Source organism: Zingiber officinale, chromosome 6B (genome assembly GCF_018446385.1).
Source record: "Zingiber officinale cultivar Zhangliang chromosome 6B, Zo_v1.1, whole genome shotgun sequence".
NCBI lineage: Eukaryota > Viridiplantae > Streptophyta > Magnoliopsida > Zingiberales > Zingiberaceae > Zingiber > Zingiber officinale.
Window position 1 is genome coordinate 13983016 of NC_055996.1, and position 27879 is coordinate 14010894.

Genomic DNA, 27879 nt, shown 5'->3' on the forward strand with positions numbered 1-27879 from the left:
TAAATTAAATTAACTCACCAAACCAACTAAATTTAAAAGTTAGAATTTTAAAATAATCGAATAGAAAATTAAAATCAGATATAAATATATAAAAATTGAAAATTTGGACGCTGAAAATTAAATTAATTGATATTTTATTAATTTAATTTATTAATTTTTTTAAAAAAAGTTCATTAGATTAGTTAAAAAAATTAATTGATTCAACTTTAGTTAAATCAGTTTAGTCGATTTGATCTGAACCGATGATTTATTAGACTGCGTCGACAATAATAACATAGGACGCGAGCCCTTTTGGAGATCTAGCTCTGATTTGTGGCATCGCTGCGAACCCTTCTGCGCCGATCGCCCGTCATGTTCTCGCGTCTGGCGGCCAAACGCCTCTTGGAGATTCGCCGGGTGCTGCGTCCGTCGCTGGCGGTAGGGTTTGCCTTCTTCGATTTTGTCTCGTGAGCTCTTTGTGGATCCCTAATGTCTTGGATTTCTTCCAGCTTTCTTCGCCCGCTTCTACTGCCGCAAGATCCTTCTCCACAGCCCTGAACTATGTGAGTCTTTAGAAATCGCGGGATCTATTACATAGATATGCGATCTCTCTCTTTTTTTTTTTTTGCTAGGTTTTCGGATTAGGCTTGGAACTGCTAAAGCTTCGAATTTGCATTTTGTTTTCAGCACATTGATTCGCCGGATAACAAGCCCGACGCACCATGGGAATTTACTGCCGCGAATATGGAGAGGGTATGACATTTGAATCCAATTGTTGTTTGCGTCTTGTGAGACGCTGTGAATGACGCCGAATCTGATGCGATCGTGATTAAGATGTTGTTCTGATTATTTTCAATTTTCTCTTGTTCAGTGTTGTTTTGGATATTTTTGTTGTGATTTGAATTTGTTAGTTAATCTCTTTTTCCTTCTTTTAATTTCCTAGCATTTCTCTAGATTGTGAATCATTTAGTCTTCTGGAGCAGGATGAAATAAAAGTAGCATTGTTTTTGTAGGAACTTCCTCTTTAGCCAGCATCGATCTTATTACTTCTCAAACTTCAGATTCTATCAGGAAATGCTAATCTTATAGATATTTGTTCTTCTCTTTATGCATAGTTCACCTGTTTGATGACAGTCGTTTTTGTATACTGATCTTCATACTTGAACCTGTTGAGCTCTTGTCGGCTTTGTAAGTGAATCACACCATTGTGACCTTCTCAAAAGATAGGGATCTATCTCTGCTCTACAATGTCTCAACCCTTTGACAATGCGTGTCTAAATTCTCCCTCATCATTCAGTGTTTTATGTTGTAATTTCTTCATAGAAATTTTGTGGATGATTTTTTATTCTGAGTTGCTTCGGGAATTCTGTTTAACAGTCAATGCCCAGTGGATAATACACCCGGGAATAATTCCATTATTGTTACATCATAATCACAAGATTGACAAATGCTCACGGAAGCTTCTGTAACTATGCATATTGATCCTTTGCTCTTATATATGGCATCTTGAGCGGACAAATTTGAACCTGACGTACATAAATGTTGTTAGCATACAGACTGTACAATCACTGTTTTTTTAAATCCAGCATGATTTGTTTATTCTGACAGATGGATACTATTTTTCTTTGTTTTAATATGCTTCTTATTTTGTGCATCTCTAGGTCAAGGAGATAATGTCCCATTATCCTTCAAATTACAAGCAATCTGCTGTTATTCCTTTATTGGATCTTGCACAGCAACAACATGGTGGATGGCTACCCGTTTCTGCAATGAATGCTGTATGTTAGCTTCTACTTAGTTTTACTCTGTTTAAGGAGTTATTTATCTACAATTGTTGTTCATCCACAAGCTTTAACCTAATGATGGCATGCTGACTAATGGACAAGTGGTCTATCACAGAAAGAATATGACCTATACAACTATAAATATGAAATTGAAGACTGTGAATTCATATAACTGAACTTGAAATTCTTCTTTTGCTAAGGACATTAAGTCTTAACCTCTTCCTCATGATAGCAATTAGGTACTTATAACTGGTTGGGTCTTACCGTCAAAGTTCCTTTCTTGCTACTGTTTTTTCTTTTATTTTTAGTATGGTTGTGTTTCCACAACAACTGAATTGATTGAGTGATATCAAGAATTTGAACACAGATGTTGACCACTAATGCAAAACTTGCTTTGTAATTTAAGACTCTTGTCTTATTAATTCTCCATCTCTAAATTCCTGAATTTTCCTATTGTGTTCAGTCATTATTTTTTTTGTTTGGAAGAGTCATCATTATCTTGCTCTGGTTGCAGGAATAAAATAGCTTTCTCTTGTTATTGTTTGTTTATTGTCTTTTGTCTGCTCATTTTCATCTACATGACTGATTGTTGACATTTTTTTTTGAATACATACACACAGACACACATATACATATGCATATACACACACACACCTTCCCTTCGGTTTATGAGGCACAATGTCAGGACTATGTTTTCACTTATCTTAAAAGATCAAATTAGAGTTTCTGTGCCTTATAAGTTACATTGGTGTTTGTCCGCAATTTACATTGACTGATTGTTGCCATTTTTTTATGATTGTGAATGCATGTGTGTGTGAGCACGCACGTGAGTATGTAAGTATGTATGCATGTGTGTATACATCAATGGTTGGGTTTTTTTGCTTGCCTTATTGTTACAGGTCTATATCTTTCATTTCTCTTAAACGACCAAGTTCGAGTTTCTCTGCCTTATAATTTACATTGGTGTGTGTATATAACTGCTTGACACCACCTTTTTTTTTTCTCTTGCCCCCTATTGTTACAGGACTTCATATGTCATCTCTTACACTGTATTGATTTTAGCAGCAAATTAAGAATTAACTTTGGGGAAGGGGCTGTACTAGTGCTCCTTACCTATATTGTAAAAATGGATTTGAGTAGGTTGTGCATTGGAGAAAAAAAAATGATCATATTCTTACCAGACACCTTATTTGAACCTCAAAGTACTTCGAAGCCTTAAAGCACTTTGGCAAAGCTCTCCCAAACTCACCTGTATACTGGTTCCTAAAGCAGTTTTATACTTGTGAAGTTCTTATTGATGGTTTTATGGTCCTACAAGTAACCAGTTGCTTTCTTATTTTTCATCCTTTTGGAGATTGAGGACTAAGCTTTGGGAAATAAAGGGTAACACCGGTTTTTTGCTCGTCAAGATTGACAAAGGAAAAGAGTAAATTTTAGGCATAACTGCATAAGATTTATTAGAATTCTTGAATCAAGAACTACATCTATGGGTGGGCATGGCTGGGTTTATCTGATTGGAGAGAAAAATTATAATCAAATTGAAATATTTCATATTGAAACAAAAATAAAAAATTTACTTTGGTTCAGTTTAAAACTGTAAAATGGAAAATAATATTGATAAAAAAATAATCAAAAATGAGTTTTCAAGCAATATTTTTATATTGAGAATAACAATAAAAATTGTAGTTTAAGGTTTAAGTTGAACATAACAATAAAAATATCATAGCAATTAACATATTAACCTATATATATCCACACATGATACATGTGTATATCATAAATATTATGTTAATCTGGAAGGATTGACCAAACAGAATGAATGCTGTGCAAGAACCTAAGATTTAAATTTCCTACTAAGATGGACTGCCTTATCTTGGAGGATATGTATGCTTGTAATGATTATTTGGATAACCTTTGTACAATGATTATTTTAACAACTTGAGAAAATGATTACTAATATTTTAATTTTGATCAAAGGTGGTCAATTACAGGTTCTTCAAATTATTATTTGCTTGTATGGTTTATCCATTTATTGCCAACGGTTGAAAATAACTCTTTGTATTTATTATTATTATTATTATTATTATTATTCACAAGTATCACACCATTTTTTTCATCTACTTCCAATTTTTTCTATTTTAGGTGGCAAAGGTTATAGAAGTTGCTCCCATACGTGTCTATGAAGTTGCTACATTCTATTCAATGTTCAATCGGACAAAGGTATGACCCTACTAGTTTCGTCAAATGTTTTATCCTGTTCCATGCTATCAATTTCATCATCTATTTCTGTGTACAACTGTGCTCTTATTTCTTCTGGCAACTATTTAACTACTGGTGTTCAGGTTGGTAAGTATCACCTCTTGGTTTGTGGAACAACACCTTGTATGATACGGGGATCTCGAGAAATTGAAGAGGCTTTGCTAAAGCACTTGGGGGTAAAACGCAATGGTGAGTATTTAAAGACCATTTCCATCACTCTAAAGAATTAGTGTTCATGGTTTTGAACAAGATATAATTCATATTCACAGAAGTAACAAAGGATGGAATGTTTTCAGTTGGTGAAATGGAGTGTATGGTTAGTGTTACCAAATGCTATTGTATTTAATTTCTTCTGGCAATTGAAGTATTGACTGAGGTGCTATATTTGATAGTTTTCAGATTTAATATTCCATTGCTAATGGCATTTGTCCACCACAACAGGGTTGTTGTGTCAATGCACCTATGATCACCGTAGCTGACTACAGCAATGGCTCGGAGGGATACACATATAACTACTATGTCAGTTTTCTCTATTCTCCTAAGATATAATTTACGACAATGTTCAAATTTTATTCACTGATGAATGGGGCTATATATCACTTCTTTTCTTTGGCTTCATCTACTATGTCAGTTTTCTCTATTCTCCTAAGATGTAATTTAGGACAATGTTCAAATTTTATTCACTGATGAATGGGGCTATATATCACTTCTTTTCTTTGGCTTCATTTTTTTTACTTCATCTGTAGCCCACTACATTATAGATGCATTTCATTGCAATTTTGAGTTAGATCAACTTGATTAAATTACAATTTTTCTAAAAAGTTGATTGATAAAGTTGCCATATATTACTGACCCAAAATATTAAAAAACATGCAAAATGCCAACATTCCCCAGATCTGTCAATTCTTTTTTATCTTCTTTATGGAACTCTTTTCTTCAATCAAGATCTTTACATCCAAGACTAGAATCTCAATGTTGTTACTTTGTGTAAAACATAAGTGATGAGTTAGTGTCTCAATCAAGATTTGAGGTCAATTGTAAGACATCTATCTTGATTGCAATATGTTATTGTAGGATGATTTGGTGATTTGCATTGGGTGAATCGATGATAAATTTTAATTCTGTAATTTTACTCCAGGAGGATGTTACGCCGAAACGAGTTGTTGAGATCGTTGAGATGTTGAGAAGAGGTGAAAAACCTCCGGTAAGTGCTCAGCGACAGTTAATTTTCACTCACTGCCTTCCTTGATTGTGCATTATGATTTTGTGCAGGTCGGAACGCAAAATCCCAACCGTACAAGGAGCGGACCAGAAGGAGGAAACCTTACCTTACTTGGGGAATGCAAGCCACCTCCATGCAGGGATCTAGATGCCTGCTGAATTCAGTTGCAGCTTTATCATGAACTTTTTTGAAGCATCAAAGTCTGATAACTTGGCCTTGAGATCGAAGTCTTTGCCATGAGCAATAATTATACTCCAATAAACTACTTCAACTGGCTTAAAATGAATATTGTTTCACTGTTTATTTTTAGTGTCATTTTTTCAGGCCCATGGTCATTCTTGTCACAATTGAAATGGCCCTCAGAATGAAGCAACCATGGCTTCTCTTTCTTGTGTTGGAGTAAACTTTTACTTTCATGTAGGGGTGGAATCGGGTAGGGACCCGCCCCGTAACCATCTTACCCAATTCCCGTCCCGATAAAAAATTGGGAATCAATTTTTCTCCCGATCCCGTACCCGACAAGTGTCGGGACCCGAATGTTCGGGATCCCGAATGTTCGGGAACCCGTCGGGTAGGGAGATGATATCCCGAATGTTCAAATATTTTTATTATACAGCAGTATTTTGAGACTATCTAACCATATACACAATAGAACAGTGAAAATACTTGTCAAGCATTTGAAGTTCTTGATATGTACGTTGAGAAGTTCGAAAGCATTCCAATGCCAATCTCACTAGATCGTTATCGTTTATGCTATAACACCTATTTATAGGTTTAAAAAACAATAGTAGCATAATGCAGAAAGCTGAAGTAATCATTTTTGCCTTTAACACACATCATGCAGAAAGAATGAAACAAATAAAACAGATGGCATACATTCCAATCATGCAGATTTGACAATAGAAACCGCAATGTTCCACGTAGTTTCCTATACATATCAGACATTTGGTGGAGAATTTGAGGGCCAATCAACACATCTCCAGTGTAGTCAACACTTGAAACCCAAAGACGAAGAACGTCAGCTCCATAACCCGGTTGATCCTAACATAACAAATTAAGCATCAAACACCAGGCATGATTGAAAGAATTTAGAAGCAAGTATATTTGAACAAACCTTTGTGTTTTTCCTTCCACTAATTACAACATCAGGATCAACAACGTTACCAAGAGATTTGCTCATTTTCATACCCTTTTCATCAAGTACAAACCCATGTGTAACAACACATGAGTAAGGAGCAATTCCTGCAAAAAGCACAGATAAAATGAATAAACTTATTAGGTTGCTATGGGCATGTGGATGTTAAGATAATATTAGGTTGTACAAATCAACAAATCCAGAAGAAAGAAATTCTGAATTAATATTGAATCATGCTTAGTGCAAATTCTAATGGTTTAATTATTTTTGTCATAACCATAATCAAGTAAACAGACAATCATATGCTATTCAAGCTGCAATTAATAAGCATCGATGAATAGATTCTTAGTTTGAACCTTTTTCCAAAATGATGTATTAAATTCTTTCATGTGTTAAAATAATCAACTGTGTTTCAAACTACATGGATTAGTCTTGGTTGGCAACTGCTGATTTAACACAAAGAATTTTTTTCAACATTAGCACCATGCAGATTGAAGTGTGTCTAAAGCAAACAGAATTCTAAAATGAAACTAGATACCTGTTGCTGCAATACTGGTTAATAAAGAGCTCTGAAACCATCCACGATGCTGGTCAGATCCTTCAAGGTACAGAAAGGAAAAAAAAATAAAAATTTACCACTTACTTGTATCATGGCTCTCAAGAGATCATTGGTCCAATGAAGTCCAAGACAAATAGATAAATCAAAAATAAACAAATAGATAAACCTCCAAAATAAGAATAACTACAAGCAAACAACATAAGTTTTATGACAACACTGCAACCGTCAGAAATAAAAAGATACAAATGTTCATAAATGCAACTAAGTAGATGTCTTAAAGATCATCATTCACAAAACACTAGTGTTGATGATATTCATATTCTTCAATATCTGCCTTTATCTGGTAAGCAGGAGCATCCACAATTAAGCAATGACGGTACCTACAAACAACAAATATCATATAAGCATAATCTATATTCTATAGTATATACCAAGATAAACAAGTTAAATATTAACTTACTTGTGACCACTTCTTCACAATCCTTATAAAAGTTGAATTCATCTTCTGTCGGCTCCTTGTATAAGTTAATTTCTTCACCTCTAAGCCAATCACTAGTGCACACTAGTGCCTCCACCATTTTGGGATGCAATGATGCCCTAAATGGATCTACAACCCTCCTCCCAAGGCTAAAAGCATTCTCACTAGCAACAGTAGATGAAGGGATTGAAAAAATATCCTTGGCAATCTTAGACAACACTGGAAATGTCGTTGTATTTCCTTTCCACCATTCTAAAATATCGAAGTTTGAGCTCCATTTCACAAAAGGATCCGAGAAGTACTTGTCCACCTCATTGGTTATTTCTGCTTGTTTTTGAGCTTTTCTTAGTTGAGCCATTTTCAGATGATAGTTTAGTTTAATGGGATCATTCTTATACATTTCCATCAAATCTTTATCTACATCGCCATCATCAATCCCATTAATATGATCCAAAGGTGAATTCCCTTTATATGCATGATACAACTCCATTAGACAATTCTTTAAACTGTCAACAAAGGAATGTATTTTACTAGCATCCAATTTCATATCTCCCAAATGGATCCCAATCATTTGAAGTTTATAACGAGGATCTAGAATGTGACCTAGGAAAACAAGCTTGTTCACCTTCTCAAGATTTCCCCAATACTTATTGAACTTACTCTCCATTCTCTTAGCAACTTCTTGTAATGAAGGATCAGTAGTGTCAAGTATTGTCTCATCAATGATCATCCTCATTGCAACTATTTCCTCCCAAATCAAGGGTGACGTAGTTTTCTTGGTAGCACTAAGTTGTAATGTAGTATCATGAAACCTCTTGAGAAAATTCACAAAGACTTGTGCCTTCTCCCAATCTTTTTCCATAGGAGGCCCCACTCTCTTTTTCTTCTCCAAACCATCTACCTCTTCAAAATATTCAACAAATTGAACATTCTCTGCCATCCTACCAAACACTTTTTTAAACTTGTATGCAACAAAAAGCATTGTATAGGTGGAATTCCATCTCGTAGGCACATCCATTGGAACAGTTGACATTTTATCCATCTTCAATAGGATAGCACACTCTCTAAATTGATCCAACCGTGCCCCAGAAGAGTGAATATATTTCACACAGTTTCTAATGGACTCAACTGACTCATTAAGAAACTTCAACCCACTCTTGACAATTAAATTTATAATATGGCAACAACATCTCAAATGCAAGTATTTACCATCAAATAATAGAGTGCCCATTTCCTTTAGCCTTTTTCCCATGTACTCCACCGCTTTATCATTTGTGCTAGCATTATCAACTGTGATAGTGAAAACTTTATCTATCCCCCAATCGCTCAAGCACGTTTCTAAAACTTTGCCAATGTCATCTCCTTTGTGAGAGGTAATCTTGGTGAAATTTATTATTCGCTTATGCAACTTCCAATCATTGTCCAGGAAATGAGCTGTGATTACCATGTAATTGATATTCTGAATTGAGGTCCAAGTATCAGTCGTGATACTTACCCTTTGATCACCAATGACACTCTTTATCTTAGCCATCTCCAGTGCATATAAATCCCATACAAGAGATGCAATTTTCTTTCTGTTGGGAATCTTGAATCGAGGTTGAGCTTCCTTCATCATCTCTACAAACCCTGCCCCTTCCACTACCCTAAATGACATCTCATCTTTAACAACAAATGCAAGAACCTTATCTTCAAGCTTTTTTTGGCAAAAGATGTGGGGTGTCAAAGCATTATTCATGGACGACTGTGTTAAGATTGGTTGAGAAGAACCTGACTTCACCGCATTATGAGGATTCTTTTTGCATTTCTTCACATGCCCATCAATGCCATTATTCCCATGTGTTTTGCTATGGGCAGGAACTTCAGTTTTGCAATAATTGCAAATAGCAACAACAGCAGTGACCTCATTTTTGTCATTTCTCCTTATAATTTTCTTGGCGTGTGACCATACATCCGCTACTTTTTTCCTTTTGCCTCCAATATCTACTACTTCCTCATGAATGATTGATGCTTTGGATGGAGATACTGTGTGAGGTTGAGTGATGGAAGGAGAGCTACCACTTCCGCTAGATGCATCCATGAATGAACTTATGAACGGCTACAATATAACAATAATATGAATATCGTTCAGAATTATATAGCTGCATAGTTAGAAACATTCAAATATTACTAAAAAGAGAATGCTAGGTGAGCAAGATTTAAGAAAAATAGAAATACAATAACATCAAACATAAGTTATTACAATAATACTCATGCTAGTAACTTGAACACTAGTCATACAATAACAAAAAAAAATTGACCAGGATATTTCCATAAACTACCATAACCATACAAAATTCAACATGATCTAGGACCAAAATCCACAGGCAATCTGATAACTATAAGCAAAAATTGCCCTAGGATCCATTTATACTTATTGGACATATCACAATGAACAACTAGAAATTACATTCCTATTCACTATATCTTGGATTCATTTTAAAGGAAGAAAGGTTACCAAGAATACATTTTAACCACATAAAACTAAAAACATTAAAATGATCAGACTCCAATATAAAAAGAAACAAGAGAATCCAAAATTTGTCCATTTATGATCTTCATATGGGAAACAAAATGGACAAAAAGACAGATGAAAAGGAACTTAAATGGCGGGTAGTATTTGAACATTTTTCAGACAACAAGGAACTGTGATAACTAGTAAAATTATTCCAAAGATGTTAATGGTCTCAGGAAGACGGGTTCCATCAAAAATTGAATGTCCAATTTGTATCAAAGTAATTTTTTTTCTTATGCGCCGTTGTTGACTCCGTAGCCGCAACAGCTTGGTATAACTCTACTAATGCATGACGTTTCATAATATCTTCTACAATAACATCCACTTCTATGCCTACCTTCACTTTGGCTTAAACATTTCTAGTTCCAGATACATAACCAAAAAGGGGTTCAAATACATAACCTGATAACCATCATGAGTTTTGGCAAATACCTTTATAGATCAATGTAGCTCTTTGCTGCCTTGGCTTACTGGCCAGTAGAGCACAGACAAAGAGAGGGAGGGTCCGGAGGGAAACGTCAGCTGTGAAGACCCGATATGGGAACGGAGGAGGCAGCGCGGCTTGAACTGTTGTTAGGGACGCTGTAGCCGAACACGCAGAGAAATGGAAGAGATAAGAGAGCTCTCGAATGGACAGGCAGAAGCAGCGGATCGAAAAGGAGGTGTGGGCGTGTGGCGGTGTGGGCGTGGGCTAGGGTTCCAGTGGAATAAGTCGGCGAACGGCGAAGGGTGAAGGGCGTAGGGCGAGACCCGTGAGGGTGAAGGGTGAACGATGAAAGGCGAATGGCGAATGGCGAACGGCGAAGGGAGAAGGGCGGACGGCAAACGGAGTAGGGCGAACTGGCGAAGGCCGAACGGCGTGTTGCGTGTGGCGTGAAGTGAATGAGGAGTGAATTAGATTTGATAATTTGAGATGCGTAAAGTCGTAAACAACTAATAACCCTACTTTACTGTTTACTATTTTACTTACTTTACTTTTCTTTCTTTTTTGTGTTTTTTAAAATCATACTTCTGTCATTCTGTGTTTAATTTTCTATATTATTTTTTAAAAAAAGTTGAATAAAAAATTATTATTAATATATTCGGGTCGGGTCGGGAATCCCGTCGGGTAGAACTTTTGTACCCGATTCTTTTCCCGAATTTGGGTCGGGTCGGGAAAATCCCGACCACACGGGTCGGGAAAGATTAGGGTCGGGAAAAATTCGGGATGGGAACGGGTTGGGAGTCGGGAAGGGTCGGGAATTTTGTAAAAAATTCCAGCCCTACTTTCATGTTTGGTTCTCCATGTTGGGAATGACAATTCAACCTATCTTAATGGAGATATGCACAATGAGTTATGAAGAAGCATGGTGAAGATAGAACTATACCTGAGAAAATATCCCAATTTTATTTGGCTTGTGACCTGAGTGAGATCAAGTGTCTATTTGGTTCACATAAAATGTTAATGTGAAATAGTTTTAATAAAATTTGTTATAGAACAAAGAACTTTGTGCGTTCAAGGCACAGGTGGAAAAGGGAGGGGTGCCTGTAGACGAAGGGCGGAGGACTTGCTCTTATTCTCTCTTTAGTCAAGTACTAAAGAATTAAAAAGAAAAATTAGAAAAATATAGATATATATTTTCCATGACATAGCTCGAGTCTCATTTCTGTTGCAATATAAAACATCAAAACCGAAATAAGTAACAACAATCATCGACCGTCTTTTGAGCCCGATGTCTCGAGTTCTTTTCTCTCATCTTCGTCATTTGCAGATTTCGAGCTTTCAGAATCTTCAGGATCCTTCTTCAGTTCAGTTTCAAATTCTTTTGCAGCCTGAACAATTGAAGACAAGGGAGAGGTAGCAGTTAGATTGAAGATACGAAAACTTCTGCCTTTGATAAAATCTTAGGTACCTTAATCCCCAAAACATATGATTACAAGAAGCACAAGAGTGACCTGATGTGTTTTGTTGAAGGGAAACTTTGACGCAACGGTAAAATTGTTGCTTTGTGACGAAAAGATCAGTACCATAAGTTAGGCATGGCTAATGAGATCAAGGATCTTGTCAAAAGTCATTGAATCAGAATTAGACAGTATCTGCATTTCGGTTATAGGGACACACATCTCCACAACCAATCTGGGAAGATTAGGCTAGGCCCGACACAGAACAAGTAGTCCCCTTCTAAGTAAGGTCTTGGGTTAAAGCAAGGACCTAAGGGAGATGAATTCACATCTTCTAAGAGAGATGAACTTTAGAGAAGTCAAAAGCAAGTAACTTCATAATTTTAACCTGCACCACCTAGGGCAGGATGCATGGCCACTTGGCCAGGCCCAAGTGATAACCTTAAGAAACAACAATAAGGTTGGCCAGTGTTGAAATACAAAGAACAGAAGTAGCAATCAGCACTGAATAAATACTGGAACACCTGGTTCCCAGAAAAAGTTTTCAATACCTAATACTCCATGAAATGACTCTCCTTTAGTTTTGATGTGCCGGTTAGACGAGGTCAGAGAGTGATCAAAGGGACAAACTGTTCAAACAATGTGCAACTCCTTGGTCGTTGGAGGCAAGAAGGAATCAGATCACAAAGCTAAGCAGGAAAAGTGTGGCTGCCATGTGCGTGGGATGCCTCAAATGGATCAAGAATACACATTCTCAATAACAATGAGGTATCTTTTGGAGGAATTAACTCAATTCTGCATAAAACTGCAAATTTAAGTGCTCTGGTGGAGCAATTTCAAGGTGGAACTGTGAGGGTGAGAGCATGGGATGTTGGCCAAAGTGGATACCTCAACGATGACTCTTCGCTAAGCCAAGACTACCGATGAATCTAGAAGGAAGAGAAAGGTAAATTTATGTGCCACGGAGAGATCCCTTCTTGAACATGTGTGGTGGGTCGGACAAGATCTAGTTTGGTGAAAGATTGCAACAAATAGGATAATCAAACAAATAAATCTACAACAACATGAAATCTGATGAAGGTAAAACAGTCAAAATTTTAGGGAACCAGTAACAAATCGCACGGCGGACCTGTTGGAAGCTCTTAACGGTCTTGCCGATGCTCCGCCCGATATCGGGGAGCTTCTTCGGGCCAAAGACGAGCGCGGCGACCCCCGCGATGACGACGAGCTCCGGAACCCCGAGGCCGAACAGGCATCGGCAGCCTAGGGCGCCGCCCCCCGCCTGACGGCGGCGTAGGGTGCGGGGACGAAGGGCGACGGCGAGGGAGGCCCTGCCCCGGCCGCCTGAGAAGAAGAGGGAGCTGGAGGCGGCAAGGTAGGAGGGCGTAGCAGAGAGCCGAGGAGAGGGCGGAGGAGCTGTTAAGGAGGCGCACGAAGGGTAAGAGAAGAAGGCCATGGCCGTCGTCATCTCCTGTCCTGCACGCTTCGCTAGACCACACAATTCCAAGACGATGGAATTATTTATTTTACTATTTTTTCACGAATTTTCAATGATAATTCAATTTTAATATATATATATATATATATATATAATTATAATTATAATTATAATGGCTTTTTAATTGGGAGCTGCTGGTGATTTTTTTTTTATTTTTTTTAAAGTTCTCGCTGCGAATAAACTATTCATCTGCACAACGATCGACGACAGCGAATGTATCTGGAACAGCGAAAACTCTGTTTTTTTATATTATTATTTCTCCCCGAAAAGCTTCCTCTGTACCCTAACTCAAACTCCAGCCAAATCCTACTACTTCCGCCGTCAACATCATCTCCGTCCCCTCCAGAACTCGACGACAATCATCAATTTCATCTCCCGAACTCGATGATCATCGACAGCTTCATCTTCATCAGCTTGGTACTTTTCTTCCTCCCCCTCTCTCCCCTTCTTCAGCCAAGATCTATATGTTTCTATAGTTTAATTTGGGTGAAAATAAAACATAAGAAAATGGAACCTACAGTCCCTAAATTTTGATCTATATATTTGTGGTATGGTTTATCATACTTCTTTTTGGATAATTTGTTGTGGGATTTTTGAATATGATGCAGTTGGATTGCTACTGCATTCCCTAATTTTTTAAATTTATATTTCTTAGTTGTTTTTTTTCTCAGGATCAAGGTAATTATTATAGAGTTGTCGTTGGTTGAATCTACGAGTTATCGTAGATTGAATTTTGATGCAAACGAAGACAGTAAAAGATATGAGTTTGATGTTATTAATGAGGATATGGAATCTACCATGTTATTGATGAGTTCTGACCCATCTATCACAGAAGAATTGATGCCAAAAATAGGCATGGAATTTAAGACAGAAGAGGATGCCTATGAATTTTATTTGAAATATGCTAAACAAGTTGGATTTGGTATAAGGAGTAAAAGTCACAATGATAAATTAGGGTTTAGTATGCAAGATAAATCAAGTAAATTAGTTGATAGGATTTTTTGTTGTAGTATGCAAGATAAAAGGGAAAAGGGCAAACGAGATGTTTATATGAAATCAAGTTGTCCTAAAATAAAATTTGATTGTGACGCTAAAATGAAGGTTAGTTGTCGAAAAATGACAACTTTAGGGTGGAGTAATTTGTTAAAGAGCATAATCATTATCTTTCAAGTCCAAGCAAAACTCACATCTACATATGTCATAAGAATATATCTTCTTCTGCAGCGATACAGATTGAGATGACAAGCGATGTGAGAATCCCCCAAAAGCATCTCATGATCTTATAGTAAGACAAGTAGGTGGGAGGGAGAATTTAGGTTTTATTTCTGAAGATTACAAAAACTACTTGCGATCCAAAATAACAAGAGATATGAGAGTTGGTGATATAGGAGGGTGTATTAAAATATTTACAGAAAATGCAATTTGATGATCCTAATTTTTTTTTATGCTATTCAAGTTGATGAAGATGATTTGATAACTAATATTTTTTTGTGTGATGCTAAGATGAGAGTTGATTATGACAATTTTGGAGATATTGTTTGCTTGGACACAACCTACAGAAAAACAATGAATGTCGTCCAATTGCGTTGTTTGTAAGTGTTAATCATCATAAGCAATCCATAATTTTTGGTGCAACTTTATTATATGATGAAACCTCTTTGACGTTTGAGTGGTTTAATACATTTACCAAAGCTATGTATGAGAAAAACCCAACAACTATTCTTACAGATCAAGATGCAGCAATGGCAAAGGCTTTAGCTTCCAAATGGCCTGAAACACATCATCGTTTGTATATTTGGCACATTTATCAAAATGTAGCAATACATTTGAGTGGAGTTTTTTCTGATTTCAAAGAGTTTACTAAAGATTTTTTTCTCATGTATATATGATTTTGATGAAGAGAAGATTTTATTTTATCTTGGAAAATGATGTTGACCAAGTATGCACTTGAAGACAATGATTGATTGAGACATTTGTTTCACATAAAGGAAAAATGAGTTTTAGTATATGGACGACAAATATTTTATGTGGATATTGTTAGGACCAAAAGTAACTAGAGGGGGGGTGAATAGCTCGTCGCGTTTGCTCGTTGCTCGGCGTTGCTTGTTTCTTCAAAGATGTGCAGCGGAAAATACAAAGAAACAATCACACAACGCTAACACGGTCGATTTACTTGGTATCTACCTCACAAGAGGTGACTAATCCAAGGATCCACACCAACACACACACCCTTCACTAAATAAAACTCTCCTTTATGGTAACTACCAAGGGCGGAGAAGCCCTACAAGACTCAACACAAGAAGAGAGGGAAAGGATACAAGAAATACAAGCTTACAAGCTTACAATGAGTACAAACCCTAACCCTAGCTTCTCTTCTTGGTTTTGATCCGCCTCTTGACTTGGAAACCTTCCAAGATCCTTCAAGAACTGGCGATCTGAGCTTTGTGAGTGCTGTGGAGAAGCTGGCGAGAGATCTGAGATGAATCTGCGAAGAGATGCCGAAGGAATCGTGCGCCTGAGGCCTTTATCGACGCCAGCGGTCGGATCCCGATCGATTCGAATGTTCCCAATCTATCGGGGAGGCTTTCGATCGATCCACGGATCGATCCAGAGCGCCTGTGTGACTCACCGGATCGATCCATGGATCAATCCAGCGCTTATCGCAGCCGCGTCCCAATCGATTCACCGATCGATTGGGACATCTGATCGATCCACCGATCGATCCGAGCTTTCGATTGGAAAGGCCGGATCGATCCATCGATCGATCCAACATTGGTTTTGCCCAAAACCAAGTCCCAAGCCTCTCAAACCAACATCCGGTCAACCTTGACCTGTTGGTACATCATGCCTAGCATCTGGTCACTCCTTTGACCTGCTAGGACTTCCCACCAAGTGTCTGGTCAATCCCTTTGACCCACTTGGACTTTTCTATTCATGCCAAGTATCTGGTCACTCCCTTGACCTACTTGGACTTCCACCAGATGTTTGGTCAATCCCTTTGACCTATCTGTATTTCCTCGTGCCAAGTATCCAGTCAATCCTTTGACCTACTTGGACTTCCCAACACCAGATGTCCGACCATCCTTGATCCATCTGGATTTTCCCTTGCCTGGCTTCACTCACCAGGACTTTCACCTAGCTTCACTCACCAGGACTTTCACCTAGCTTCACTCACTAGGGTTTTCAATCTGCCTAGCTTCACTCACTAGGACTTTACTTCTGCCTGGCTTCACTCACCAGGACTTCCATTCTACCTAACATCCCAGTTAGGACTTCCCAGTCAAGTATCCGGTCAATCTTGACCTACTTGACTCTTCTTCAAACAATTTCTTATTGTCAAACATCTAAACTCAAACCAAGACTCAGCTTGGTCAACCAGGTCAACCTTGACCTGAGGGATGTTGCACCAACAATCTCCCCCTTTTTGATGTTTGACAATACCACAATAACACTTACAATACCACATGTAAGTTAGGCTAATCCTATAGCCTCAATCTTCATGTCACTAGGTAATGAACACATAAATTAAGCTCTTCATTCTCCTCCTAAGAGGGCACACTCCCTCTAGGTAATGAAAGCCTAACTTACACCCAATCACAGGTCCTTTCATTCTCCTCCTATTGGCACACATCAACCCATCTTTGGGCACACATCTGTTAGGATCCTTCGTACTCGGCTAGAGAGGGGGGTGTGAATAGCCGCCCCAAATCGATCGCGTTTCTTCCTACGATTAGGTTAGTCGCAGCGGAAATACAAGAAAGAAACTAAGGAGAAGAAAGCAAACCTCAAACGCAAGGATGTAACGAGGTTCGGAGATGAACTCCTACTCCTCGGCGTGTCCGTGAGGTGGACGAGCCCTATCAATCCGTCGGTGGATGAGTCCCCGGAGAACCGGCTAATAATATACTCCTTGTGGGTGGAGAAACCTCACCACAAAGTCTCTTGCAACAGCAAGATAAGTGTACAAGAAATACAGCAAGAAGCAAGAGCAATATGAATGTAAAAACAAACGCTAGCTTGCCTTCGACTGGTTTCCGTTGACGAAGCAGCAACTTCACGGAAGAACGAGCAGCAGCAGCTGACCCAGTCGTAGAATGAAACTCACGCGAAGCTTCAGAGGAGCTCAACAAAGCTCAAGCACTGCAGCACTTAGAACAGGAAGAAGGAAGCAAGAAGAAGAAGCCCTGTAGAAGCCCTCAGCCCCTTTATACCTGCGAAGAAGAAACAGCGAAGAAACTAGCCGTTGCATCGCAACGGCTAGAACACTGATCGGTCTGCAGACCGATCAGCCTAGGCTCGTGAAGCTTCTGTTTGTCACCTGATCGGTCCTCAGACCGATCAGGTGTCGCGATCGAAGCCCTGATCGGTCTGTGGACCGATCAGGGAACCACCTGATCGGTCCATAGACCGATCAGGCTTCGGCTCCTCTCGCCACTGATCTCTTCCTGATCGGTCTGCCGACCGATCAGGCCATGGGTGGATCGGTCAGCAGACCGATCGGTCTCCAGACCGATCAGATTGCAATCAGTGAGCCACTGATCTAATTCTGATCGGTCACCAGACCGATCAGGGCAAACGCAGTATCACTGGATCGGTCACCAGACCGATCCAACTCCTCGGTTTAGAGTGCCCTCTCTAACCTAGTTCGGAGAACGAGCTACCGAGCCCTCTCCGACTCCATATGCCAAGCTTCACTCACTTGGACTTCTCAACACCAGATGTTCGATCACCCTTGATCCATCTGGGTTTTCCCTTGCCCGACTTCACTCACCAGGACTTTCACCTAGCTTCACTCACTAGGGTTTTCACCTGGCTTCACTCACCAGGATTTCCACAACTGCCTGGCTTCACTCACCAGGACTTTCACCTTTCACCTAGCTTCACTCACTAGGATTTTCACCTGGCTTCACTCACCAGGATTTCCACACTGCCTAACATCCCAGTTAGGACTTTCTCATTCACCTAGCTTCACTCACTAGGATTTTCACCTGGCTTCACTCACCAGGATTTCCCCGAATGCCTGGCTTCACTCACCAGGACTTTTCACCTTCACCTAGCTTCACTCACTAGGATTTTTCCCCGTGCCAAACTCCCTGTTTGGACTTTCCCCGTGCCAAGCTCCCTGCTTGGACTTTTCCGTGCCAAGTCTCCATACTTGGACTTTTCCGTGCCAAGTCTCCATACTTGGACTTTTCCAGTGCCAAGCTCCCTGCTTGGACTTTTCCGTGCCAAGTCTCCATACTTGGACTTTTCCCGAATCAGGTCAACCAGGTCAACCTTGACCTACGGTTGCACCAATAATCTCCCAAACATTTATTCTTGTCCCACATCAAGAATAGAACTCTCTTACGAGTGTCAAACATCAACATGCAACACAACTAGGTCAACCTTGACCTAAGGTTGCACCGACAATCTTCCCAAGTCAAACATCAAAATACAACTCGAGTCACGTCAACTCGAGTCGGGTCAACCAGGTCAACCTTGACCTAAGGTTGCACCAACAACATCAACCCATGCCCCAATTTTGGGTACACATCAACAAATCCATTTGTTGACGATTCTCCCCCTGAAGAGTTGCTCAACGTTGTTCACAACATCGCTCGTTGTGATCAACACGATAATGAAGGTCCCATACCCTTCATTTATCCTTAACTTCTCCCTCAATGTAGACAAATACCCAACCTTGAGCATTTTCTAACCACTTGAGTTCCCACTTGAAATAATGAGGATATCCACTCCCCATTTAAGTTCAAAAGCTCATACATGAGCATTTTCTTTAAAGAAGGTTAACCACCTTCCAAGGTTCATGAAAAATAAATTTTTCATGTCTTTAAAGAGTCCCTCCCCCTAAAGACATGGTGGTAACTTCTGTCATTGCACCAACAATGACTTGGAATCCCTAAACCTTTAGGAAACCCAAATTTAGAAGTTTTGAGGTTCAAATACTCAAAATTTGAAACAAACCTCAACCTAAACTTCAATGAAGCCTTCCTTAACCAATCCATCCTTGTTTTCACATGAAAACACCCTTTGTATGTATACAAATGTATTTTAAGGGTTTGGAATGGTTACCTAGACTCAAAGAGGTTCAAAGAAGCTGAAATCAGGCCAGCCAAAATCAGCAACTTGGATCGATTGGAGTTGGGTTCCAATCGATTGAACCTTTCTGAATCGATCCACCGATCGATTCAGACTACCTGGATCGATCCAGCGAGCTTCTGCTCGCGGGAGACTTGCCTTCTGAATCGATCCACGGATCGATTCATGCACTCCAATCGATCCATGGATCGATCGAAGCTCTGATAGTTGCTGAAATTCCATTTCAGTCAACTTCAGAAACCCCTAGAAAATTCTACAAAAATCCACAAATCATAAAATTTCGTGTAGACATTATTCAGGGCATACTTAATCATGGAAAAATAGTTTTCTATGAAAATACATCATATTTTCAAAGATTGACACAAGCTTGAAAACTTGCTAAAACTTTAGCATTTTCTTCAAGTTTGTGTCTAACTATTCAATGGTGATTACTATCAAAAGATAGCCTTCACCATGGTTTTCCAAAAGCATCTTTTAAAAACATTTTCAAAACCAATATCCCATAATGTTCCTTGGGCATAATACACATGACTTGTACATTAGCTTTCCCAATGATGGGAAAACACATAACTATGTGTTTTGATGAACCTAAAAACTCAAAAGAATGCACTAAATCAACATCTTGAGCTTTGTTCATCATCCTAACATCTCACTTGTATCTAATGTGCACTAAATCACATACAAGTCACCTTATAGTCTTTGTGAGATGTAGATTTTGGTTTTGCCCTAATCTAGGGATCATGCATATCTATCTAGGCATTTTAAAGATATTAGACATCCACCTAGGATGTCACTTGTTAATAAGTGTTGTTAAATGCCATTTGTCCTTAATTACAAGGAATTAAACTAATGCATGATAATGTTATGGCATACATCAAAATAAAATAACTTTCAAAAGAAAGATTCCTATAACTACATGATGTATGAATGTCATGATATGGTATTTTTGGATTTTGCATAATAAAACATGAATTCAAAAATATACATGATGTCATGGCATATGATGGGCAAACAATCATGGCAAGATTTAGCATAAATAAAATATACCTAGATTGTCCTAAAGTGCTTCAAGAAAATGCCAAAGCCTAAATTGGCATTTCTAATTCCCTTGATTAATGCATGCCAATTGAAAATAAGCATATCCTCAAATGTTGGCATATTTCATTTTTCCACAAGAGTAGCACCTTTAAATTAAGGCCCGGATCGCCTTAAATTTCCTAAGAACATACCAAAATCCCAACTTGGTAGTTCTTATGAATTTCCCAATATGTGCCATTTAAGATTAAAATCAATTCTTCCACCATTAGACACATTTTACTCTTTCAAGGAGTAAATAATAATTCCATTTCATTTTCAAAGGTTAACAAAACCTTGAAAATACTCCTTGAGTGTCGATTTCCTCAAAGTTGGGTTAACTACCCTTCTAATCGGAGTTGACACTCTCTAACCCATTTATGGGGTAGAGAAAATGCTCCTAAGAACCCAACACCTATTGGTGCTCCTTGGATGCTCTAGGTACTCACTAGGGATAACTTCCCTAGATACCTTCCTAGTGACCTTGTTGGGCTTCTTAGAAGCCTTGGTCACATTTTCTAGGTCAACTCTAGGGATAGCCTCCCTTGTGACTTTGTTAGTGACTTTCTTAGACTTCTTAGAAGTCTTAGTCACTTTGGTTGCAAAGATACTTCTAGGGATATCTTCCCTTGTATCTTTGACTTGACCTCTAGACTTAGGGTTTGTTCCATAGCTATATGGAACCCTATGATAACTAGGCACAACTTTTTTAGCTTTGGGTTTGTATCCCAAACCTCTATGGCCATTGGATGACTTTTGGACCCCTAAACCTAGGTTATGCTCTTTTTGCCCTTTTAGGATATTTTCCATCCTTTTTAGAGTCTTTTCCATTTTATCAAGTCTTGATCTCAAGACTTGATTTTCTATCATTAAATCCTTAGGTTTTGGTCCATGAGCATTTTTGTTCTTGGGCATGTATCTATTTTCCTTAGTGTTCCCGCCCAAGTGTCTATCTACCTTCCTAACCTTAGGTTGGGTAGTTTTGGCATGTAGGGTCATATGCTTTTCCTTAAAGCCCTCATGCTTTCTATTCTTATGGTAAATTGCATTAAAATGATAAAAATTAGAACTATCATATTTTTTACCATAATGTAAAGGGGTAGGCTCAATAAATGTTACATTCTTCTTTACCTTGGAGGCTCCCCCTTGACTAATGCCTCCTTGAGCCTTGACCATCTTCTTCCCCTTGGGGCATTGACTTCGGTAATGCCCCTTTTGATTGCAAGAGAAGCATATAATATGCTCCTTGCTTTTCTTTGTGTTGGGGATGATCTCCTTGGGCTTCACCTTGCCCTTTTGTGCCACTTAGCCCTTCTTCTTGGCCAATTTAGGGCACTTGCTCTTGTAGTGCCCATGTTCCCTACACTCAAAGCATATAATATGATTTTTATTATTAATTGAAATATTTATACCTTTGCTTGTAGGGGTGTCATCTTTTCCTTTGGATCCGGAGGTAGAAGCTTCCTCTTGATCGGACCTTGATTCTCCTCCATTTGATTTTTCTTGACTTGTGGAGGTAGAATCTTCTTCCTCCTCTTCGTCTTTTGACCCGGATGTAGAAGCTTCTCCTTCTTCTTGATACGGCGTCACCAAGGATTGCTCCCCCTCAATCCTAGAAGTGGAGGCTTCATCATCTTGAATATGAAACAAGGAGTATGCTCCCTCCTTGTTCCCTTCGTTGCATTCCCTTGAGGATGAAGCTTCTTGGATTTCCTCTTCTTCGGAGGTTGAGCATCTCTCAACCTCGGAGTCCTCCTCTTGGTCTTGCTCCAAAGAGTCACCCTCTCTAGATACTTCTTGCTCTTGTACAGTGGAGGAGATCTCTTCATGAAGCTTGGCCAATTTGCTCCATAATTCCTTTGCATCTTCAAATTCTCCAATTTTGCAAAGGATGGTGCTTGACAATAAATTGACCAAAAGCTTGGTCACTTTGTCAATTGCCTTGCACCTTTGAATTTGCTCCGAGCTCCATTTGCTTTTCTTGAGAAGCTTGCCCTTGGAGTTTGTTGGAGCTTCAAATCCTTCCATTAGAGCAAACCATTGCTCTATCTCCATCATAAGAAAGTTTTCGATTCTTGATTTCCAAGAATCGAAGCTCGTGGAAGTGTACGGTGGAGCCACCCTTGTATCAAATCCAAGTCCATCTTGGAATTGCATCTTGAAGTTGAGCTTCTTGAAATCTTTGACTTTTGATGAATTTGCTTCAACTTCTTCACCCTCTAGCTTTTCTTGTTATGCTTGACCCTTCCGGCGATGATTCCGGTGAAGAGCGGTCTCGCTCTGATACCACTTGTTAGGACCGAAAGTAGCTAGAGGGGGGGTGAATAGCTCGTCGCGTTTGCTCGTTGCTCGGCGTTGCTTGTTTCTTCAAAGATGTGTAGCGGAAAATACAAAGAAACAATCACACAACGCTAACACGGTTGGTTTACTTGGTATCCACCTCACAAGAGGTGACTAATCCAAGGATCCACACCAACACACACACCCTTCACTAAATAAAACTCTCCTTTATGGTAACTACCAAGGGCGGAGAAGCCCTACAAGACTCAACACAAGAAGAGAGGGAAAGGATACAAGAAATACAAGCTTACAAGCTTACAATGAGTACAAACCCTAACCCTAGCTTCTCTTCTTGGCTTTGATCCGCCTCTTGACTTGGAAACCTTCCAAGATCCTTCAAGAACTGGCGATCTGAGCTTTGTGAGTGCTGTGGAGAAGCTGGCGAGAGATCTGAGATGAATCTGCGAAGAGATGCCGAAGGAATCGTGCGCCTGCGGCCTTTATCGACGCCAACGGTCGGATCCCGATCGATTCGAATGTTCCCAATCGATCGGGGAGGCTTTCGATCGATCCACGGATCGATCCAGAGCGCCTCTGTGCTCTGGAAAAACGCCTGGATCGATCCACGGATCGATCCAGCGCTTATCGCGCGAAGCAGCAGCGTCCCAATCGATTCACTGATCGATTGGGACATCTGGATCGATCCACTGATCGATCCAGAGGCTTTCTGTTCGCTGGGAAAGGCCTGGATCGATCCACTGATCGATCCAGTACTTGGTTTTTGCCCAAAACCAAGTCCCAAGCCTCTCAAACCAACATCCGGTCAACCTTGACCTGTTGGTACATCATGCCTAGCATCTGGTCACTCCTTTGACCCGCTAGGACTTCCCACCAAGTGTCTGGTCAATCCCTTTGACCCACTTGGACTTTTCTATTCATGCCAAGTATCTGGTCACTCCCTTGACCTACTTGGACTTCTACCAGATGTTTGGTCAATCCCTTTGACCTATCTGTATTTCCTCGTGCCAAGTATCCAGTCAATCCTTTGACCTACTTGGACTTCCCAACATCAGATGTCCGATCATCCTTGATCCATCTGGATTTTCCCTTGCCTGGCTTCACTCACCAGGACTTTCACCTAGCTTCACTCACCAGGACTTTCAATCTGCCTAGCTTCACTCACTAGGACTTTCCTTCTGCCTGACTTCACTCACCAGGACTTTCATTCTACCTAACATCCCAGTTAGGACTTCCCAGTCAAGTATCCGGTCAACCTTGACCTACTTGACTCTTCTTCAAACAATTTCTTATTGTCAAACATCTAAACTCAAACCAAGACTCAGCTTGGTCAACCAGGTCAACCTTGACCTGAGGGATGTTGCACCAACAGATATGACTACAACCCAAAGAAGTGAGAGCATGAATAGTATTGTGAAAAGGTATGTCACATATCAACACAAGTTTTTAGACTTTTTTCAATCACTTCCAAAGATTGCTTGATGATCGTCGATATGAGTTAAAAGCATATTTTAGATCAAATACAAGTGTTCCATGTTTAGTGTATCCAATTAAAAATTTAAAGCATGCAAGTTGTATTTATACTCCTGAGGTATACAAGTGTTTTGAATAAGAGTGGTACAAATCTCACGATTCTAGTATGAAATTTGTGAGAATGTTGAATCACATACAAAATATAAAATTACTTTTCCCAAAAAAAGTTACCATCATATAGTTACACTTGATTCATCGGGTCAAAAAATTGAGTGTAACTGTAGAAAATATGATTTTGTTGGGATTTTGTGTTCTCTTATTTTGAAAATATTTACGATGAAAAATATCATGAAGATCCCAAGTGAGTAAATATTGAAAATGTGGGCACGAAAAGCAAAGGGTGGATACTTTGGAGTTATTGATTCAATTGCAAACAAAGGTAGTTTGGATCCAAAAACTTGCAACAATATGCGATATAAAGAATTGAGTGGGTTGTATGTTCAATTGGTTACCAAGGCAGCGGAGAGGAAAGACACTTACAAGATTGTTAAAGATGGTTTGTTGAGTATATTTAAGATTGTGGATGAGAGGTTATAAGTTAATGAACCAACTGTCCAACACTCAATTGAAAGAGAGTTCGAAATTGACGAAGGAAACTCTCTTGGAGTCAAAGGAATTAAAACAAAGAAGAAAACAATTTCAGATAAGAGCTTAAAAGGTGCATTAGATAAGATTTCAAAGAAAAGAAAAGCAGCGAGGACAACCAACCAAACTTCAACAATTAAGGTTTTGTCCCCATTCTTACTAAAGTATTGTTTATTTTTTGTTGTTACATTTGAGAAAGCATATAGAATTAAATCATTCTATTTTTTTATAACATGCTATAGAAGAACATTATGAAAATATATCCATCATGCCCAATGTAGAATGTCAACAGATGATCCATCAGGTTAAGTACTATTTTAGTATGTTAAACTAAGATAATTATGTTATCATTATCTAAAATTATAATTTATTGTTTTAGCCTACAAATCATAGCTATATTGAAGGTTTGAGTATGACCGAAATTCAATTCCCATCACTTTTGTCAATACAACTGTCTCAAGTTCACTCCAAATAATCGAGAAGGATGATGAGAAATTACGCTTCTGATGAACAATTTATTCAACTCTTATAATATATGTGATGTGTAAACCGAAATTATACGAAGAGAAATTTCTATTAACTCTGCTCAGTAAACATAGAAATTCAAGGATTTCCATTTTAGCTCTTGATTTAATAAATAATTCATTTTTTGTACAAAGATTCTTCCATTGGTTGTAACTGGTACCATTTGTGTCACACCTTGATGATGCAGGTAACTTTACCACAAGCTTCTATTTGTGTTTTGGCTTTTCAAATTGCAAACTTTGGTGAGAGTCTAATTGGTGCTACGCTCCAAGACAAAGACAATTTTTAATGGGTAAGGTGTTACTAAAATTGTATGCTCCGTATGTTTTTATGTAGTCAGATATCCCTTGCCTATTGACATAACAAAAATTAATTAACTTTTACTCTCCTGTTAATAGTTTAATGTATCAGGAAGGACACAATTTTGGGACAGACGCAATATCTACTATTAAGAGTTTACTCTCCTGTTTGGCTTATTTTGTTGCACAGAGTTTGCCTACACCCTTAAGGTGGACGGGAAGCGTGATGTTTACAGCTTTAGAGTTGTTCTTTAGGAAATGATTACTGGAAGAAAACTTGTTGTGCGGTTCAAAGTTGGAGTGGACATTGTGCAATGGGTTAAGAAGATGCGTAGAGTATTTTATTTGTTTGTAACTATGGATGATGTGGCTAATTTGTTGGATCTTACAATCTTATGATACATTGACACAAATTGTTGGATCTTGCTAAATTCAGTTCGGATGTTTGATTGATAGAGCAAGACCAAGGAAGGTTGTTATGCGCTCATTTAAATAGGATGATTCATCAGCACAAGCTTAGCAACTACAAAACTGAAATATCTCTACTGTCTTATGATAGATTTTAAAAGTCACACAATAGACCACATTGCACACTACAATTTCCATCACATGGGCCCATTACAATGTCACGCTAACCACGTTGCATGCATTCTACAGACATGCACTCCATTTATCACACACTCACTGAAACCTACAGACATGCAATCCATTTATCACACGCTCACAAGTCCACATTCAGACTTGCTTTCTCACACTCATAAGTTCGAGACCTGCATTCACACTTACATCCATTACATAGCATCTCACAGACATAGCAATCTTAGTGGTGTTTACAAACCAATCACAAACGACGGGCAGCATTTCCAGCAATTACACATGCTGCCATCAATTACAAAAACATGGTCAGGGATTTAGAATTATGGGGAGAAATCAGTGAACACATGCTATACAAGTCATGACATTTTGTTACATGAAACATTGCATAAAATTCATAATCTAGAAACATGATTAACTTTTCGTAACTTAAAAGTTTTGTAAGTTTGTATATGATGCACCAATGAGACATAAATACATCTATCTAAAATTGAATATAAAATTTAGCGACAAAGTATATATGAGATAAAAATACTAATGATACAAGACTAATATCCATCCATAAAAAAAAATAATCAAATGTCAACATCATCCATAATTATATTTCTTTATGACATTACAACACTAGCACTACTTAACCAAATCAACTAACAAACAAAACAAATATACAGCCAAAAGAATTAAGTTCACTATTACTAATATCGAGATCATAGACGGTACATTCCAATTTTCCATATTGTGTCCAGAATAAACAATGTCTTCACTTTGTACTCTTGACTCCACTCTTGGCAACATTTTAAAACGTATATCACTGGTGTCTTTATTTAGTCCAGTATCATACATCACTCACTTTAACCATCCATGCTACTTACATCCATAATATAGTCTTCTTAGGTTCTTGATCGATCTAGAGACTAGCATCAATGCTCTCAGTCCGCAGTCCCTGCATTGTACAGTTTCAAATTTGGTATGGTCGATATTGCTATTACTTGATGATGCCATTCAATAGCAACTTAAAAAGTAAAATTCTACAAAATTAAACTAAACAATAGTAGTTTGCTTAAGTAATGAAAAATCACACAATTTTATGAATAATTTGACAAACTTCACTCAAAGTAGCTACAACTTGCATTAAAATACCTAAATTTTATGACACGCCATATTTTCCAAACAAAAAAAAACTAAATGTATAGTATTATATGCCAAAAACTTGATTTACCATCTATTCATAAAATGTGTAACAATATGCTACATTAAAGCTAATTAGGAGAATCCCATTAGAGTTCCAAATTATATAATAGTGTTTAGAATGAGATAAAAATCAAATTGCATGTTTTAAGTGTAGAAAAAATGAGTACTACAAAATTAGATGCCCTACAACAAGGAGAAAACAAAATTAGATGTCTTACAACAAGGAGAAAACTCTAATGTCATTTGATGAAAGAGGTACCATCCACATCTGAATTATTAATGGCCAACGAGCACACAATGTGCTTCTTTTATAAAATTAAATACCAGATGACAAG

At 38.4% G+C, this 27879-nt stretch overlaps 3 protein-coding genes and 1 long non-coding RNA gene across 4 annotated transcripts; 2 read left to right on the forward strand and 2 right to left on the reverse strand.

Annotated features, from left to right (window-relative positions):
• Positions 1 to 263: 263 nt before the first annotated feature.
• Positions 264 to 5591, forward strand: LOC121992041 (NADH dehydrogenase [ubiquinone] flavoprotein 2, mitochondrial-like). Its single transcript, XM_042546160.1, has 10 exons — positions 264 to 417; positions 489 to 542; positions 667 to 732; positions 1641 to 1757; positions 3906 to 3983; positions 4106 to 4211; positions 4292 to 4338; positions 4464 to 4541; positions 5161 to 5226; positions 5295 to 5591. Exons 1-10 carry the CDS (start codon positions 352 to 354, stop codon positions 5400 to 5402), a joined length of 786 nt encoding a protein of 261 aa, XP_042402094.1. The 5' UTR covers positions 264 to 351; the 3' UTR covers positions 5403 to 5591.
• A 406-nt stretch (positions 5592 to 5997) lies between these two features.
• Positions 5998 to 6985, reverse strand: LOC121990781 (isoleucine--tRNA ligase, chloroplastic/mitochondrial-like). Its single transcript, XM_042544850.1, has 4 exons — positions 6918 to 6985; positions 6359 to 6486; positions 6121 to 6285; positions 5998 to 6006 (listed from the first exon to the last, which is right to left on the reverse strand). The coding sequence occupies exons 2-4, from the start codon at positions 6428 to 6430 to the stop codon at positions 5998 to 6000; spliced, it is 246 nt and encodes an 81-aa protein (XP_042400784.1). The 5' UTR covers positions 6431 to 6486; positions 6918 to 6985.
• Positions 6986 to 11550: 4565 nt separating this feature from the next.
• Positions 11551 to 13368, reverse strand: LOC121992042 (sec-independent protein translocase protein TATA, chloroplastic-like). Its single transcript, XM_042546161.1, has 2 exons — positions 12978 to 13368; positions 11551 to 11779 (listed from the first exon to the last, which is right to left on the reverse strand). Exons 1-2 carry the CDS (start codon positions 13314 to 13316, stop codon positions 11657 to 11659), a joined length of 462 nt encoding a protein of 153 aa, XP_042402095.1. The 5' UTR covers positions 13317 to 13368; the 3' UTR covers positions 11551 to 11656.
• Positions 13369 to 13543: 175 nt separating this feature from the next.
• Positions 13544 to 26162, forward strand: LOC121989956. The gene is made up of 3 exons (XR_006114374.1): positions 13544 to 13763; positions 25648 to 25752; positions 25859 to 26162. It is a non-coding gene; the product is annotated as an uncharacterized LOC121989956 (long non-coding RNA).
• Positions 26163 to 27879: the final 1717 nt, after the last annotated feature.

Excerpts from the sequence above, each read along its gene's own strand:
- LOC121992041 (XM_042546160.1), top strand. The coding sequence starts at position 352 with ATGTTCTCGCGTCTGGCGGCCAAACGCCTCTTGGAGATTCGCCGGGTG. Across the intron at positions 4,212-4,291 it reads CTTGGGGGTAAAACGCAATG|AAGTAACAAAGGATGGAATG; the intron begins GTGAGTATTTAA and ends TCATATTCACAG. Across the intron at positions 4,542-5,160 it reads GATACACATATAACTACTAT|GAGGATGTTACGCCGAAACG; the intron begins GTCAGTTTTCTC and ends ATTTTACTCCAG.
- LOC121992042 (XM_042546161.1), bottom strand. The coding sequence starts at position 13,316 with ATGACGACGGCCATGGCCTTCTTCTCTTACCCTTCGTGCGCCTCCTTA. Across the intron at positions 11,780-12,977 it reads CCGTTAAGAGCTTCCAACAG|GCTGCAAAAGAATTTGAAAC; the intron begins GTCCGCCGTGCG and ends TCAATTGTTCAG.
- LOC121990781 (XM_042544850.1), bottom strand. The coding sequence starts at position 6,430 with ATGAAAATGAGCAAATCTCTTGGTAACGTTGTTGATCCTGATGTTGTA. Across the intron at positions 6,286-6,358 it reads GTGGAAGGAAAAACACAAAG|GATCAACCGGGTTATGGAGC; the intron begins GTTTGTTCAAAT and ends TTGTTATGTTAG.